This window comes from Egretta garzetta, unplaced genomic scaffold (assembly GCF_000687185.1).
Source record: "Egretta garzetta isolate BGI_Z169 unplaced genomic scaffold, ASM68718v1 scaffold539, whole genome shotgun sequence".
Classification (NCBI taxonomy): Eukaryota; Metazoa; Chordata; class Aves; order Pelecaniformes; family Ardeidae; genus Egretta; species Egretta garzetta.
Window position 1 is genome coordinate 1,384,752 of NW_009260760.1, and position 15,439 is coordinate 1,400,190.

Genomic DNA, 15,439 nt, shown 5'->3' on the forward strand with positions numbered 1-15,439 from the left:
TACCTGCAGACGGTGCCTGCTCAAAATGTGACATGATAGGAGCCAGCAAAAAGCAGCAGCCACAGACTTGGAGAGGTCTGACATCTTTGTCCCTGGTTCAGGTGGGGCTGCCAGAGGGAAGCAGTGTTTATGTACCTTTTCCCAAGCCACACGAAAGTCATCACTTTGAGGGATGCTTCCCTCCCTTGTTTTTCTTCCCTCCCTTGCTGTGTATGCCTGCAGCCCCAGGCATGAGACAAGGGAAGAAAAGGAGACCTGTTACACTTACAAACCAGTCAGTGTGAAGGACCTCATGTCTTTGAGGGTGCAGGGAGTGAACTTTGTCTCTCCCAGAGGCGTTTTCATAGTGCACTGGCATCTCCAAAGCTCTGAACAAAAAGCAACTTATCTCCAAGAAAGATAGGCCCTTTTCCTGTGCATAACCATCAAAACTGCGATTAGCGCGCTTCCCTTACCACACGTGACAAAAAGCTGCTGATAAGGCACACTCCATGTTGAAAATAAAATTAGTTCTATCACAATTACCTCTCAAATCCTTTTTACATACAGTTGTTATACAGATAATACCTGACATTATTTACACTGGAGAGGCTTGGTCTTTTTTTCTGTTTTCCTGCAATTGTTTCCTTTGTTCATGTGTTCAGTTTCACTGTTTCTTGTGGACAGCTGGTGAATGCTGGTTTCCTGCTGTCTTTCTTACTCTCATCTTTCACACAGCAATTGCAAAGGGAAAATATTTCTCTCTACCGACACAGATAGGCTGCCTGTCCCTGGCTCCGAGCAGGATTTTTGTTAGTTTGTTTCAGAGGAACAGATGACAGATAGGTAAGTAAACAAGACTGAGAAAAGTATGCTTGTTAAATTTTGTTTCCCTGGACACAGCTGAAATGGATCATCATGCAATACCAAAATCCTCAGCTTTTTCTCCCAGGGTTGTGCTATAAGACATTTTCTGATTCCTTGCTACCTTTTCTCTGCCCAACATTTCCCTCTCTCTATCTTGTATGCTTAGCATAAGCCAAATAAATACAATATCCATGCTTTTTTTATTAGGCATTTTGAATCACTTGACTCAGCTGCTGCCAGACTTGCTTATGGTCAACTTCTTGAGTGTGGTGTTTTGCCGTAATTTTCAGCTGTCAGCACTATGAAAAATGATTCCTCATTTAACCTAAGTGAAAAACAGCTCTTACGTCTGGCTACCCCAGTGAGATGGTGGATTGGTCCAACTTGTGCCATGAAGAAGCACACTTGAAATGCGCTTCTGAGAGAACAAAAACTCAAGGATACACTTTGACATAGTACCAAAATTCATTTAAAACTCCTTTTATAAAACTAACAAGAGGTCACGCTGGTTTTTTCCAATCAGTTTTTCCAGCAGTCAAGTCCTGTTTGTTCTCAGTCCTCCTGCAGGGTTAAAAATCCAAAGTCGTTTGTCTTCTGGAATGCTTTTTTGAAATTTAGCAAGTATTTAGCAAATTTTGTACATTGGATCTATCTTCTGTTCAAACCAAAATAGGGCGCGCTCTTCTGTTTCAGTTTTGAGGTTTCCTTCAGGATTTCTACCCTCTGTTTTTTGTGTGGCCATTAAATTTCAAAAGTTTTGTTCTGTCGTACCTGTTACACAAATACCCATGTAAGTCTCATGAGTATCTATATAATGTTTCAGTAGCAGGGATCTGTGGGCCTGTCTCAGGTGACAAGGAGTTTCAGAAAACTATGTGATATTTGTTCCCTTGTCAGCAGCTTGAGGGTTCATGGTTCTGTTTTGGCACAAGGGATGGGAAAATTGTTGTTTTGATTTGCCAAGCCCATTTAGTTCAGTACAAACCACTACAACGTGCTTATGGATACCCCATTTGAAACTCACGGTTTGAAGATGGCAATCAGATTAAGATTATAATTGCCAACAATTTGGGGGTGGGTGGAATGAACAAACAAACAAAAAATACCAGACCTTGGTGCATCCGTTCAAATTCCCTGTAATTACCGTTAATTTCTTCCAGTCCAAAATATTTTAGAAATTGCTTCCAGATCTTGGTTTCATTGCAGGTGTGTCTGTTCTAGTTTGCAATTAGCAAATCTAGTTTATATAAAAATGTATCCAAATGTTAAATATTTTTAAACAAATCAAGCAAGCAGATGCTTAGAGGAGAGTTATGCATGTAGTTTCTTGGGTGGAATTGTGTTTCCAGAGTGACCTGCAGACCTAAATGCCAGTGTCACTTTCTCAGCTGTTCTGTGGAAGGAAACCTAGCAGCTGCTGTCTCCTACTGTAGGCTACTTGTGGCATGCTCTGGGCTTCTGGCAATAGAATTAATATGCCAAACCAATGCTGTGATTTAAATGTCTATTAATTTCCCTGCACCAAATAAAAACCTGAAGTGGAGTTTAAACAGTTATTGGAGAGGTCTTCCTTATGCTCATTTAGAACAAAATGGAGACTATAGAAACAACATATGATTAAATTGAAAAGCAGGTAAATTATCTTAATCATAGGCAGGAGTAAAACACTCCTTAAGAATTCATGCAAAGTACTTGGTTTCCTTCTCTGGTTGTTATGGTCACTATACTTTTAAATATTTTTGGATTAAAAAGCCCCTGTCTGTTTTGACTCAGCATCTGATTTATATACACATGTTCATCCTGTTTAAATACTTTGACTTAGCAGAAGAATTACGTTGAGCGAATATACGAGAAAATATTTTACTTGTAGAATGTGAAAATGTAGATTGTATAGTTGCACGTTTTGCAACCTCAAAACACTGAGTTTGTCTGTATATACTCAATAGTAAATTTTTTTCTAGCTGTTTTAATTTGAGAATCTTTTTTCCTTTGGTTAGCTAGTGTCAGGTGATGTTCATGGACAAAGCCCCTCACACTTCAGATGGCGACAAAAAAACCCAGGCAGCTTAATGCTACCAAACTAGGGGTGTGTCAAATCTCTCTCAAGAATGATAAACTCAATGGAGTTGTCTATTTTTAACCTCCTGTTCTTTCCTTTTGGCAGATGAATCAGTGTTAGCTGAGCTGTTTCACTGAATGAATCCAAGCAACTCTGTTGCTTTCTGAAATGAACAGTGGACCTTGCAAGATCATTTCAAGTCTGCTTAATGTATGAAGTCCCATTTTGAAACACCATGTCACATGAAGCCAGTTCAGAGCAGAAGCTTTCTACAACAACAGTCAGTTCAGTTGCTGTTCAGGCTGGAGATGCCAGTATCATTATAGCTGTACTTAAGGTAAGGCAGCAACTGCTAGCATGTCTGTTCTTGGCTTTCTACTACTCAGTGATTACTACTTCCTTTAAATGTTCTGTGCAAATTGATATCATAAAATGATAAGGCAAGGTAATTTAATAAGTTAATATCTAATAGAACTTCCTTGGAAGCTAACTTGTGCACTTGTTTCTGTTCACAATTTCTGTTTGCGGTGGTATTGGGGTTTGTTTTTAAAATCGAATAAATCATTTGGCCAAAATATGTAGGCTCTTAGAGGCAAGAAATTCCTCTTACTCTGTTTAAAAAGTAAGAGATAAATGCAGAGTGCCATGGAAATGTATTAATAAGCATGGTGTTACCATTAATTGTAGTTGAGACTCCTCAGGAGTTATTTTTAAATTATACCCAGCAATAATTTTACATAATAAGTAATCTACCAACTCCATAAAGGCAGATTGTGTGTCTTTTTTTGAAGTATTTGCTGGGGGGAGGGGAAGCCAAACCTGATAAGGAGTGGTTATTTTTGAAAGCTGTGAGTTCATATTCCCATGTGTTTTAGTAGAAGCCCTTGTGTGTATATTGTTGTGCTTATAAGCACCTAAAGGCCTATTCTGTGAGCTGGAATCTGCACCTGCAGCTCGCGCAAAATTTGGCATGGGGAGTAAAGCTAGATGCCTAGGTACTGAATCCCAGGTGGAATACATTGGCAGTTGGATTCTTCCTTCCCAAAGCAGCTTGGAAAACAAGCTAGCCTCAGCCAATAGAGTCTGTAATGCAGAATAAGGTGATAATGAGTTGGGCTGTCACCAAATTAGGGCGATTATTTAGGATGGGGTTATCTCAGTTATGCTGGTGGGAAGGTTCTCTCCTATCAGTTCTCACTCTTCCTGGGAGACACTGCTGCTTCAGGGGAGTAATTTTGTTGCAAGAAGGCTTAAGTTTAGGGTGAAGACATTTATTTTTCCCCTGAGTGCTCTGGGAACCATGCTGGCCTCCAGTGACATCGCAGCTTCGTTCCTGAGAGTTACATTTCTCAGACTGTAGCGGTTCTGCAACACAGTGAGGAAAGAATCAGCTATGTTTTGGGCTGCTGTCAAGCTTCCTTTCTTTGTGTGTCCTCCAGGACACAATGGGAGATAGCTGTTTGGGTTCCTATTCCAAAGGCTGTTGTGTGTCCCTGCTGCAAGTTATGCAGTCTCTCTCTATATATATTCAGTATACAGATATGTAGGACCTGTGTGGTAGAAACAAGATTTAGGGTTATGGCTTTCGTATCTGCTGTAATATATTTGTACCTTCTGCCCACTGCCCTACCCACCAAGTTCCCTTAACTATCTATGCAGCCTTCAGCTGAAAGGGGACATGAGTTGGAGAAACATTTTTGTCTTATGATAATCTTACTCTTCTCAGGCAAAACCAAAATCACAGTAGCTATTGGATAAGACTCTAGTCTGGAATTTTGATACCAGTTTCAAATGAAGTGAAGTTTATATTGTGTCCTCTGTGTCTGCATTCTGCAACTGAATGCATGTTTATGGGTCCTTGTGCTCCTATGACCAGGGAAAGTGTGTGTGAGTAAATAAATGAAGGAAATCTTGTGTTTTCTGAAGGCTGCAATTGTTTGCTTCTTGCAGTGTGGAAAATGGGTGAAGCTTCAGCTGGCTGAATCAACACCAAATTTATTAGAAATTGGCAGCAATCAAGATGAGACTAAAAAACTACTGCAGGATCATGAACTCCTCCTAGCTAAACTTAAGGTAAGATGTGGTAAGACCACACAAAAATACGTCCAGTCATTATAGTTCAGGTACAAGAGTTGACATAGCTGCCTGGGCCTCCTGTTGCAATGTGGTTGCTAGGTTAAACTCCACATAGAAGAAAATATGTTCAGCCTTTGTCGGTGTTGATCAATGTTAGGCCTCTGCGCTGGAAAAATATGCTCAGTGTTAATTAAGGTTTTCTGACAACAGCAGTAAAGACGCACTGTTTTTTCCACTTTATACATTACTGTCAAGTCAAGTGAAAAATTCCTATAGCACTCAGTAACTGCTACATGTAACAGAATGTCAACTTTTTTTTTAATTCTATAATTTTATGAAAAGTTTTATTAGATTATAACATCTGTAAATACAAACAAGCTCTTTGTAAATGCGAAATAGATATTCCAGGCACATTTTTTACTGAATGTTTACTGATCTAAGTTATGGCAAGTATGATATTGTAACACTAAATATTGTTCTTCTTGAGCTAGGAAGATTTTAGCTAAGTAGTAGACCTAAAATCAGATTTTAGCATTCTTGAGAGCAGATTATAGCAACAGTGGCATTTGGACACAGTGACATGCTTGCATGAAAAAGCTGAATTATTTTAAATGTGGATGTTTGACACTGAGAAGAGTGTAAAGGCACCTAAGATGACAATTTGTTTTCATGTTTTGGTAGGGCAGATTGACTTTATATCTGTAGATAAATAAATTCCTCTAAAACCTTGGAGCTGTGCGCAGCAGCTTATCTTAACAGTGTCCATCCATCTATTTTATTTTTTTGAGAGTACATGAAATTCAGATCTGAAAGAGCAAACATGAGCTGCATGGAATCAAGTGCACTTGATTTAATACTAGTGACTGTGTGCTTCCCCAGTCATAAACCTCAAATGTGAGGTAATTTAATACAGCATCTAGAGAATGTAATCTAATATGGTGCATAGTGTGGATTTTGAATAGTATGAAGAATAGCATTAAAAAAACCCCAAACATACAACAAAACCCATCCAAAACCCAGTAAGGGTAGTTCTGCTATCTTTACTTATGCAAGTGCCTCATCTTTCTTGCCATCAGTGATACAGTCAGGCATTTTTGGAACAAAATGCTATATCTTGCTTGAACAATTCAGAATTAGCTGAGTTCTCACAGACTGACAAAACCGGAGTTTTGTTTCCTAATTGTCAAAAATAAATTTTAAAGAGTGGGAAAAGAAAACAAAGGTTCAAATAACATTTTACCATCAAGTCAAACCTTAAAGTGTTATATATTTATATTAAATGTTGTTTGCTAAGCGAAAGAAAATAATATAAATATTGTTCTGAGAGAGACATTGTAGGTGTTACTGAAAACCTGTAAGGACATGAACAAGGACAGTAAACAATCAAGTCCTCTCCATAGAATCCAACTTGAAATCAGAAAGAAAACAGAAAGAAAAAACAAACAAAAAAAAGCTGTGATAGATAAAATCTCTGGATGCACACCCAAGAGGCTACTCTATTTCTGTCTTAAAACTTTTAAAATAAAATTGTTTTGGATGTGTTTCTTTTCATGAAAAAATTACTTAAATAATGGGAAAAAAAAAAAAAAAAGAATCCAAAAGCATTTTATGCTCTCTGATGCCCATTCAGATGTTTGACTTTCTATTCTTATTAGTCTTGATGCATGGAACTGAAAGTGTGGGGTGTTTTCAACAGCATTTACCTCGTTTTCTGCTCACAATAAACAGTAAAATAATAAAATAGTGACAAATGTTTTGGTTAATATTGATGAAAATGCTAAAATTTTTCACTCCTATTTGAGGCCTTGTGACTGATTTCTTTAACCCAAGTAACCGATGTTTATTTTGATTCCCAAAGCTTAGTAGGTTATATCAGACCAGAAAATCTATTATGCATAAACTGTTAAGGAATGCCTGTCATCCAAATATATAGGAACAAATACTGGTTATTTCATGTTTTATACCTGCAGTCCTTGCAAAATTCAGCATTGATTATTGAACATTCTATAAAAGGATTAAGTTTAAAATGACAATTTTTTCCTCAGTAATTTAAGAGCTGCCATAATACAGGACTGCAATAGCATTATGATTTGTACTGACTCTGCGTTTTTCAGACATAACCCTTTCTGTCTTACAGTAAGCTGTTAACACTTATCAGTAATTATTCAGTCTTAAGTTAGTAAATCTACTCATCAGAAGTTTTTACAAGAATGATTCTCAGTCTTTGAAGTATTGATTATAGCAATTTTTTCCACTTAGAATTTGTTCGTGAATTATGCATTAGTTATGTGAAGATAGATAAGGAGGTAGTAATGTTTCAGTCTTCAACATTTATGGACATAATGGTTTAGTTTAGTTATGAGAGGATAAAAAAGAATTTACAAATGTGGTCAGGAGAAGGGTTGAAAGAATAACACAAAATTGCAGTTGTTTTGATGGTGTCCAATATATGCAGATCTAGTTGATCTTTTACCCTTAGTGATCAACATAATTTTGTAGGGTTTAACAGTAATTAGTTATGCAAATACACGAACATTCTCCCAGCTGTGGTCTTATCCAGTGCAGTTTTTAATTCTTCCATATTGGCTACAAGTTATTTTCATTGACTATCTTGTTCCAACTGACTCTATCAATGATAGTTTATGGCAGCTTATAACGTATTTATTTTTGCTCTTAATTAGATCTTGGCATTTGGAATGCATTATAGTCCAAAAAAAGGTAAAGATGAAACTAAGGTCTTGTGCTCAAGTAAAACTTGTTCCACTTATGTGGCAACATTGTGATATTTTATCTCAGGTTTTCACATCTTTTTAAAACATTTATATGCAACTGTAGTAATGCTAATATGGCATATAGCAAATCAGAAATATCTTGTTAGAACAGCACACTTTTGAAAATGAATGCTTCTGTAAAATAAATTACAAATATCCATCAAAAAAAGTCCTTTTAATTCAAAAAATGTTTATTACATAATATTTATAATGATCGTGATCAGAATTGCTTCAATGATTAAACTTGTATGAATTTGAAAATTTGCTAAATGGCATATTAACTTATTTTTTTTCTAATCAGTTTAATTTTTCAAAGTAAGAAGATTAAACACTTACGGCTACAGTAAAAGGAAAAAAGTTGTGGTGTTTTTTTTTTTTCCTACTGTGCTTCATTAAACAGAAGGAAGGATGGAATCCTTATGTCTTTTAATTTTAGAGGTAGAAATTGTTTAAAAGTAGAAAACAGCATAGTTAAGAATTTTATCACTTGGAACCCCAGGAAATGGATACAATTTTGTATACTGTAGAATTTTTCAGTCACCTGAATTTAAAGTACAGCAGTGAAGCAGCTTTGAATTGTTTTTCTATTTATCTTTTATTGTTGTATTTTAAAAATGCAAAATAAATCAGGCTTTCTGACAGATACCAATACTGGATACACATATGCTTAACTTCGCTGATTAGTTCAATCTAATTCAAAGTTAAGCATTTGTGCAGGACAGGCAAAATTTCCTGACCCAGCAATGATTTGAATGTGAAACTAGTCCTGCTTCAGGGAAGAATTAGATGATTAATACTAAACACATCTTTGGAATCAGTGCTGAAAAATCTATGGACTTTTAGAACATAAGTTATGGAATAGTTGACCGTGCTGGCATTATCCTGTGTTATTTTGCAAACCCATTCTGGGTTTTGATCATCCTTTTGCTTTTTCGCTTCATTATTCTCATCCCAGTACATGCATCGTAAGTTGTAATCAAAATATTCAGGCCAAATTCTGTCATCAACTTCATACGTTGAGGATTCGCATGTGTAAGTAAGGACCTAATTTGGCACAGTGATCAGTTTATAGTACTTCTGATGCTAGAGGAAAAGGAATGTAATCCATCTCACTATTTCCAGGGAATTGTTTTTGACTTAGCAATGTTAACAGAAGTTAAAAAAAAAACCCACAAACAAACAATGAGTTTGACACTCATAAGGCAGATGGTACTTTAAAGGGTGATAGGAACAGACTTGTTGAATGACAAATCAGTAATTTTTAGAACATTGCTTTATTGCTTTTAATGTTCAGAATTATTGCAATTGAAAACTGGTGTGTGTACTTTAAGGCATTATGAAAAAAACATCCAAAATAGTTTCCTCTGATAGAATGTACTCTATCATACTCATTACTGATTTAAATTTGTTCCACTGAATTTGAGAATTGGGAACACCCTATTATTTTAATAAAAAGCAAGATACAACTTTTCAAAAGGTCCCCTTTTCACATTTTTATGGATTAGGAAACAGACATGTTGTTAGTAGAGTTGAAAGAATAAATGCTCAATAGTAAATGGTAAAACTGAGGCTAAACGAAAAAACATGTACAAGATGTTTACAACATCTAGTTAAAATTCCTTCCAGTGCCCTTTTCATTTATATGTATAATATTCATGTCCTTTATAGCAGGAAATTATGCTATTTGGTTTTGTTGAGTTATACTGATTACTAGTAGCCCAGAAGATTAATGAAGCTTGTTTAACAACAGTGATTTAGGAGGTAATCTATAGTTCAGTTTCTTAATTTTGTTCAATGACGCCTAACTGATCAGGAAATTTTGTGTATGTTTGTTATTTGTTCTAGGCAGACTTACAGATTTGTTTTCCTTTGGACATAAATGTAGTGTTTGTAAGTGTTAAAGAATTACATATTCTTTTACAATTCATTAATTCATTTGACAGGTCTAGATGCTGCCAACACTTCTATGTATTCGTTGTTGCAGGTTCCATAAACTGAAATAAAAGTTTCTTTTGAACATGGTTAAGAAATAAACATAAATGTTCTCAGGTTTGGAATCACAACCCTTTCTGATTCTAAACTAATATATTCCGTTTCTGTTTTGTTAAATTAGACCATATCAACAGTAACAGTTTTGTTGAAAACATCAACTTCTGTGATTTCATGCAAGTCTCCTTCCCAGTATTTGCCTCATCCTTGTTTAGATGACCTTCAGCAGGTTTATAAGTTCTGGAAATGTAAATATGTGTGTGTGTGTGTGTGTGTGTTTTGATATCCTATTCTCTAAAATTACAAAAAAAGAGGAGAATAATCAAAACCAGAAAAAACTTGAGACACAAAGCTTCCAGGAGTTAAAATTATATTGATTGCAAAATGCATGCACATTTCTCTGCCTTTATTCTGTTCTCCATAATTCAGCCATTTCCAACAGAAGCATTCTTAGTTTGCTTCCAAAGTTCTGTTTTTATCATGAAAGAGACTGTGGCAGAACCACTACAAAACAGAAATAAATCTAGCCTATAAACCTAAGTTTAAAACCAACACTTATTAATTTGGCTCATGAACCTGAAGATTGCTCCTAATGAATTTATTTACTTAAATTCACAGAGCATAAATTGCAAAACAGTTATTTATATGCTAATATCCAAGAGAAACTAATTAGAAAATTACATTCTTCAAAAAGTGACAATATGCTCATTTTTTGCATTTGATACCTTTTAAATAAGTCTTTTGGTTACTTCAAGTAAAAATATTTTCATAATGCCTACTTTTCAGTAAATTTGTTATGGAAGAAATTATTTTTAAAATATTCTGAATTATTTACAATTAATTACTGAGGTACCTCATAGTACAATTGCAGCCAAGTTCAGCTGCATTTCCATCATAAAGCAGAGCTGATTTTAAAAAAAGGAAGGAAAGGGTCATACAATGTAATAAATACTTTTTTCAATGCTAGTTCAGCTCACTCACCAGTTTCAATGTTTGCTTAAACAAAATTCCCACTGAAAATAGTATTTGTCTCAAAATAGCTGTATGACTACTTTCTGGGCTTCAAGTTAATAACTATTTGTGTTATATAATTTCAGCACTACCTGTAAAGAAAGATTAATCTTAGCAGCATCTCAGTGAGGAAGATCGTCTACATCTCTGAAAATTCCAAGTTACAAGCCACTGTAATAATCAAGCTGGACCTTTGTACCATATAAAATATGAGCTAAAGTGTAAAATTTGGCCCAAAATAATAATGAAAAGAAATCTAGGGAAGGCAGAAAGCAACAAACCACTGAGCAGGATCAGGGTTTAAAGATAAACAAGGAATAATTCCATAATTATGAGAGAAATCTGTGACCCAGTCAGCTGTGCATGTGAGTCTGCCCAAACAGTTTGACAAGCTCAACCTGTTTTTCAGGAAAGCACAATGACAGACAGAAATAGAAGGAAACAGGAACAAAAGGCAGAGAGTTTTTCAAAGTCCTCTCCTTCCAGAGCAACCCAGTATCCAGTTCTGATGAGAAAATTGCTCATTGGGAGCAATCTGATCATGAACCTAATCATGAAATGATGAACCTGAAATTAACATGATCGTGAAAGGAAGAGGGTCAGGAAGAAGCAGGTGAACTTCAGTAGTATGATAACAGAAATATTATAAAGTTCAACAATCCAAATATAAGGTTGTGCAGTTAAAAAGAATAGCAAGAATTTCTGTTGCGGCCTTAAGTTTACTACTTGATTGTGGAACAGCTATTAACTACCACGGCTGTGGAAACAGTCTAGGATCTGATACTTGCAACTATTCTGAAGAGAATAGGAAAGTATGAGTGGAAATTTAGGATTCTGGTCATCTATACTGAAAAAACCTGACATCAAACGGAAGGTAGGTGCCTAGAAGGGATATCAAAGGGAAGAGTATAATCTCTTAGAGTGGACTAAGAAAATGTTTTGTTTGGATTAGCAGAAAGACTGAGAATTCTCATAAACATACTGCATGGGTAAACATTATAGGAGAGCAACTGCTTGAGTTGAAGGATGCTGCTGGCATAGGAATTTATATAGCTACATGGAGATCATTAAAAAAAGTTTCTAATCGTCAGAGCAATGTTCCAAAATAGATTTTCAATGGGAATAAAAGGGGCAAAAACCCTAGGTGATTTTGATTGTCAATAAGAAATATTTGTGAAAGACCATCTGAAGTTACTATTTCTAAGACCTGGGGGCCTGAGCTTGGTGAACTAGGTGTTGTGTAACAGAGGATGAAAATTCATGGATCTTTGTTTTATTGAAGTTCTTAACTTCTGAAATCTTGGTAATTTAAATCTCTTTTGTTCATGTTGACATAAACTACTGAAGATTGTGAATTTTAGTCATAAACTAGATTGATTCAGGAGCTGATGCCTGTTTAAGAAGAAATATTAGATAGTATTTCAGAGGGAAAAGCATATTTTATGATGACTGGATTTGGGAATCAAAAGGTAAAAAACTTTACTGACATGAAATTCTCATTATTTTTTTTTTTTGAGATGCAAATCAGAAAAGAATTCCAGGAAGAGTGAAATCAATTCTACCTATGAAATTATGACTCTACCTAAAATATTTGCATTTTTAATTTTAAAATAATTTTAGATTTTTCTTAACATGAACAGGGATACGTTCTTTTTTGTGATGAGACTGGTATAATTAAGTTTTGCAGATTCTGCCACTCATGAAAATTGAGTGAAAGTGAAGAATTTGACCTGTTTTTACTTTATATATTTTCATCTAATAGTCTTTGTTTCAGTTCTATGATATGCTAATTATAATTCTGTGATACGCTATATTTGCATTCCTAATTTTAGCTAGGCCTAGAGTATAAAATTATAGTAACTTTGTATCAAAATACAGAGGCTCCAGTGTTCCTTAGTACTGTAGTAACTAAACAAATGTGTGAACAATATACTAAATCATATATATTATATATATACTCTTGATCATGGCTACATTTCTTACTGCAGTAAAAACGACCAAGACTGCAAACACAAGCATTCAGAACTGAAGAAGGGATAATTTTAATTCCATGTTCCTTCAGTCCACAGGGTCTTCTAGCTTCTGAAGCCACTTGCTGCAGGTTGTGTGTGCTAGAGCTCCTCAGCAGAACTTGTTCCTTGTAATGTTGTATTCTTCCTTCTTGTTATTTTTAGAAATGATCAATTTTTATGTTTTAGTTGAAACTTTCCAGAGAAATCCATTATGGCACAGATCCTGTTACATGAAGTTTCACTCTGCTGGGGCAAATTCACAAGCAGCAGAGTCTTAGAATGAAAGCATTGCAGTCTGTATTAAGAGTCCATGAACTAATGCTAAACTATCACGACTTTGAATTTTTCCTTCAAGCAAACATATCAACACCACCAGAAGGATTCTATAGAGTTGTGTTTTATTGTAACTTTATTGCACTTGGAAGTCAGCCTTTCTCTAAACCCTGTCCTCATAAAGGTTGTGTTTTCCTTTAGTTTTGTCCTGATGTTAGCAGGTCCATGTGGCTTTTTGGGTTGCAACATACTGTACACTATCCTTCTAGGTGTCTAGGAAGTTTAAGTCCTGTCTTTAGTCTTCATTTTCCTCAGGAAAATGCCAGTCTCTGACAGTGCTTCAAGCTCCCTGGTTGCTAGGTATCTTCCTCTGCCTGCTTTGCTTTGCAGTCCAGAAGCTTTCCGAATACACAGTAAGAATGTAGTTAAATGTGTACTCTAGAAGGCCAAACCTTGTTTCCCTCAAGAGAGGAAGGGATGCTCAATGTACAACAATCAGGAAAGGCAAAAAATTTTCCCTGCTCTTTCCATGCTCTTTTAACCAAATGTAAAGTACCCGAATAATGGGCTGCGAACAAATGAATGCAAAAGCTATACTATCCATCACAGCTTACATAAAAACGTGTTTCTAAACCTTCAGCTATTCACGTGCTGTCTTTGCTACAATATCAGACTGAAATGTGCCCTGAAAATGAGTTGGGGGGGAGAGTTGTGTGGCTGCACAACTGCTGCATTACCAGACAGTGAGCACGGATGCTACAGACCTCGGGTTGTATCCCTCTTAGTGAAGACTTACTGAGAGGAAACTTAAACATTGTTCCAAGCTACCAGTGTTCTTTTCTTGGTATAGTGAATACAGTGGTGTGGAAGTGGAAAGGAAAAATAGTGTCTCACATAGAAATTTAAACTGGCCTCTAGTTTTTAAAACAATGCTTTTCTGACATGGTTTTACTGTGACCAACACAAGTTGCATGTTTGCACAAAGTCCTTTTAGACTACGCGTAAGCATTCCTTCTGTTCTCAAGCTTTGTGCCAGCCCCTCAGAGCCCAAAGAGAAACATACCATCCTGGTTTTTTGTGTTCACAGGGAGTGAAGTTCATAAAAAGAGAAACAAATAGCGTATGAAGTGAAAAGTACTCTGGACATGTTCATATCACGTAGTTGTTAATCTAAGAAATAACACCACCTTGTACTCAGAGCTGGGTGAGCTGGATGTGTTTCTTTTCTTTCCATTCAAATTGGAAAAATAAAAGAAACGCAAACCCAGACTTTTCAGGAACCAATATCCTTCCAGATTTGTTCCTGCTCTATTGAAACAATAAATACAGTTTTTACGTATTTATTGAGAAATCATGCCAAACCAGAAAGCTGAAACATCTGATTCCAAAAATGATTGAAATAAAAGTAAGGCTTTGCTGGATGACTCTATTAAGTTAATTCAATTAAAAAAAAACAAAACCCACCACATCAAAATTGAGGTTTCTGTGAAATATTCTGCTTTCTATGAGTCATCTCATTTTTTGGTGGAAATGCAGTTGTGGTTTTTTTCCTCTTACTAAGTTTACTTCTAGGAAAAGAGAGACAAGTTGGAAAAAAGGAAATTACAACTAGATATTAGGGAAGAAAAGTTTTATCCTGAAGGTGATTAAATTCTGGAACAGGATGCCCAGAGAATGTGGAAAGAGGGTCAGGTCACTTGGGAGGCATACAGGAATGCTGCCAGAGCATGTAGGGAAGCAACTAGAAAGGCCAAGGTTTGCCTTGAACTAAGTCTGGCAAAGGATATCAAGGATAACAAGAAGGGCTTTTTCAAGTATGTCAGCAGTAAACGTAAGACCAGGGGTAATGTAGGACCGCTGCTGAATGAAATGGGTGCCCTGGTGACAGAAGATACAGAGAAGGCGGAGCTACTGAATGCCTTCTTTGCTTCAGTCTTCACTGTCGAGGCTGGCCCTCAGGCTCCCCAGTCCTGGCAGCTAAGCGAGCAAGCTTGGAGAAAGGATGACCTTCCCTCTGTCGATGTGGGTCAGGTTAGGGATCTTTTAAGGAAGCTGGACACCCACAAGTCCATGGGCCCCGATGGAATGCACCCGCGAGTGCTGAAGGAACTGGCAGATGACATTGCTGAGCCACTCTTCCTCATCTATGAAAGGTCGTGGAGAACAGGAGAGGTGTCTGAAGACTGGAAGATAGCCAATGTCACTCCAGTCTTCAAAAAGGGCAAGAAGGAGGACCCAGGGAACTACAGGCTGGTTAATCTCACCTCTGTCCCTGGAAAGGTGATGGAACAACTCATTCTGAGTGTCCTCTCCAAGCAAGTAGATGAAAAGAAGATCATCAGGAGTACCCAGCACGGATTCACCAAGGGGAAATCATGCCTGACCAATCTGATAGCCTTCTA

General features: G+C 36.4%; 1 protein-coding gene across 1 annotated transcript in view; it reads left to right on the plus strand.

Annotated features, from left to right (window-relative positions):
• Nucleotides 1–3,140: 3,140 nt before the first annotated feature.
• The window catches only part of CCDC141 (coiled-coil domain containing 141), a 101,402-nt gene continuing 89,103 nt past the window's right edge, over nt 3,141–15,439 (plus strand). The window contains exons 1-2 of the mRNA XM_035901443.1: nt 3,141–3,242; nt 4,856–4,978. Of these exons, the coding sequence (XP_035757336.1) occupies nt 3,141–3,242; nt 4,856–4,978 (225 nt within the window). The remainder of the gene's footprint in view (nt 3,243–4,855; nt 4,979–15,439) is intronic.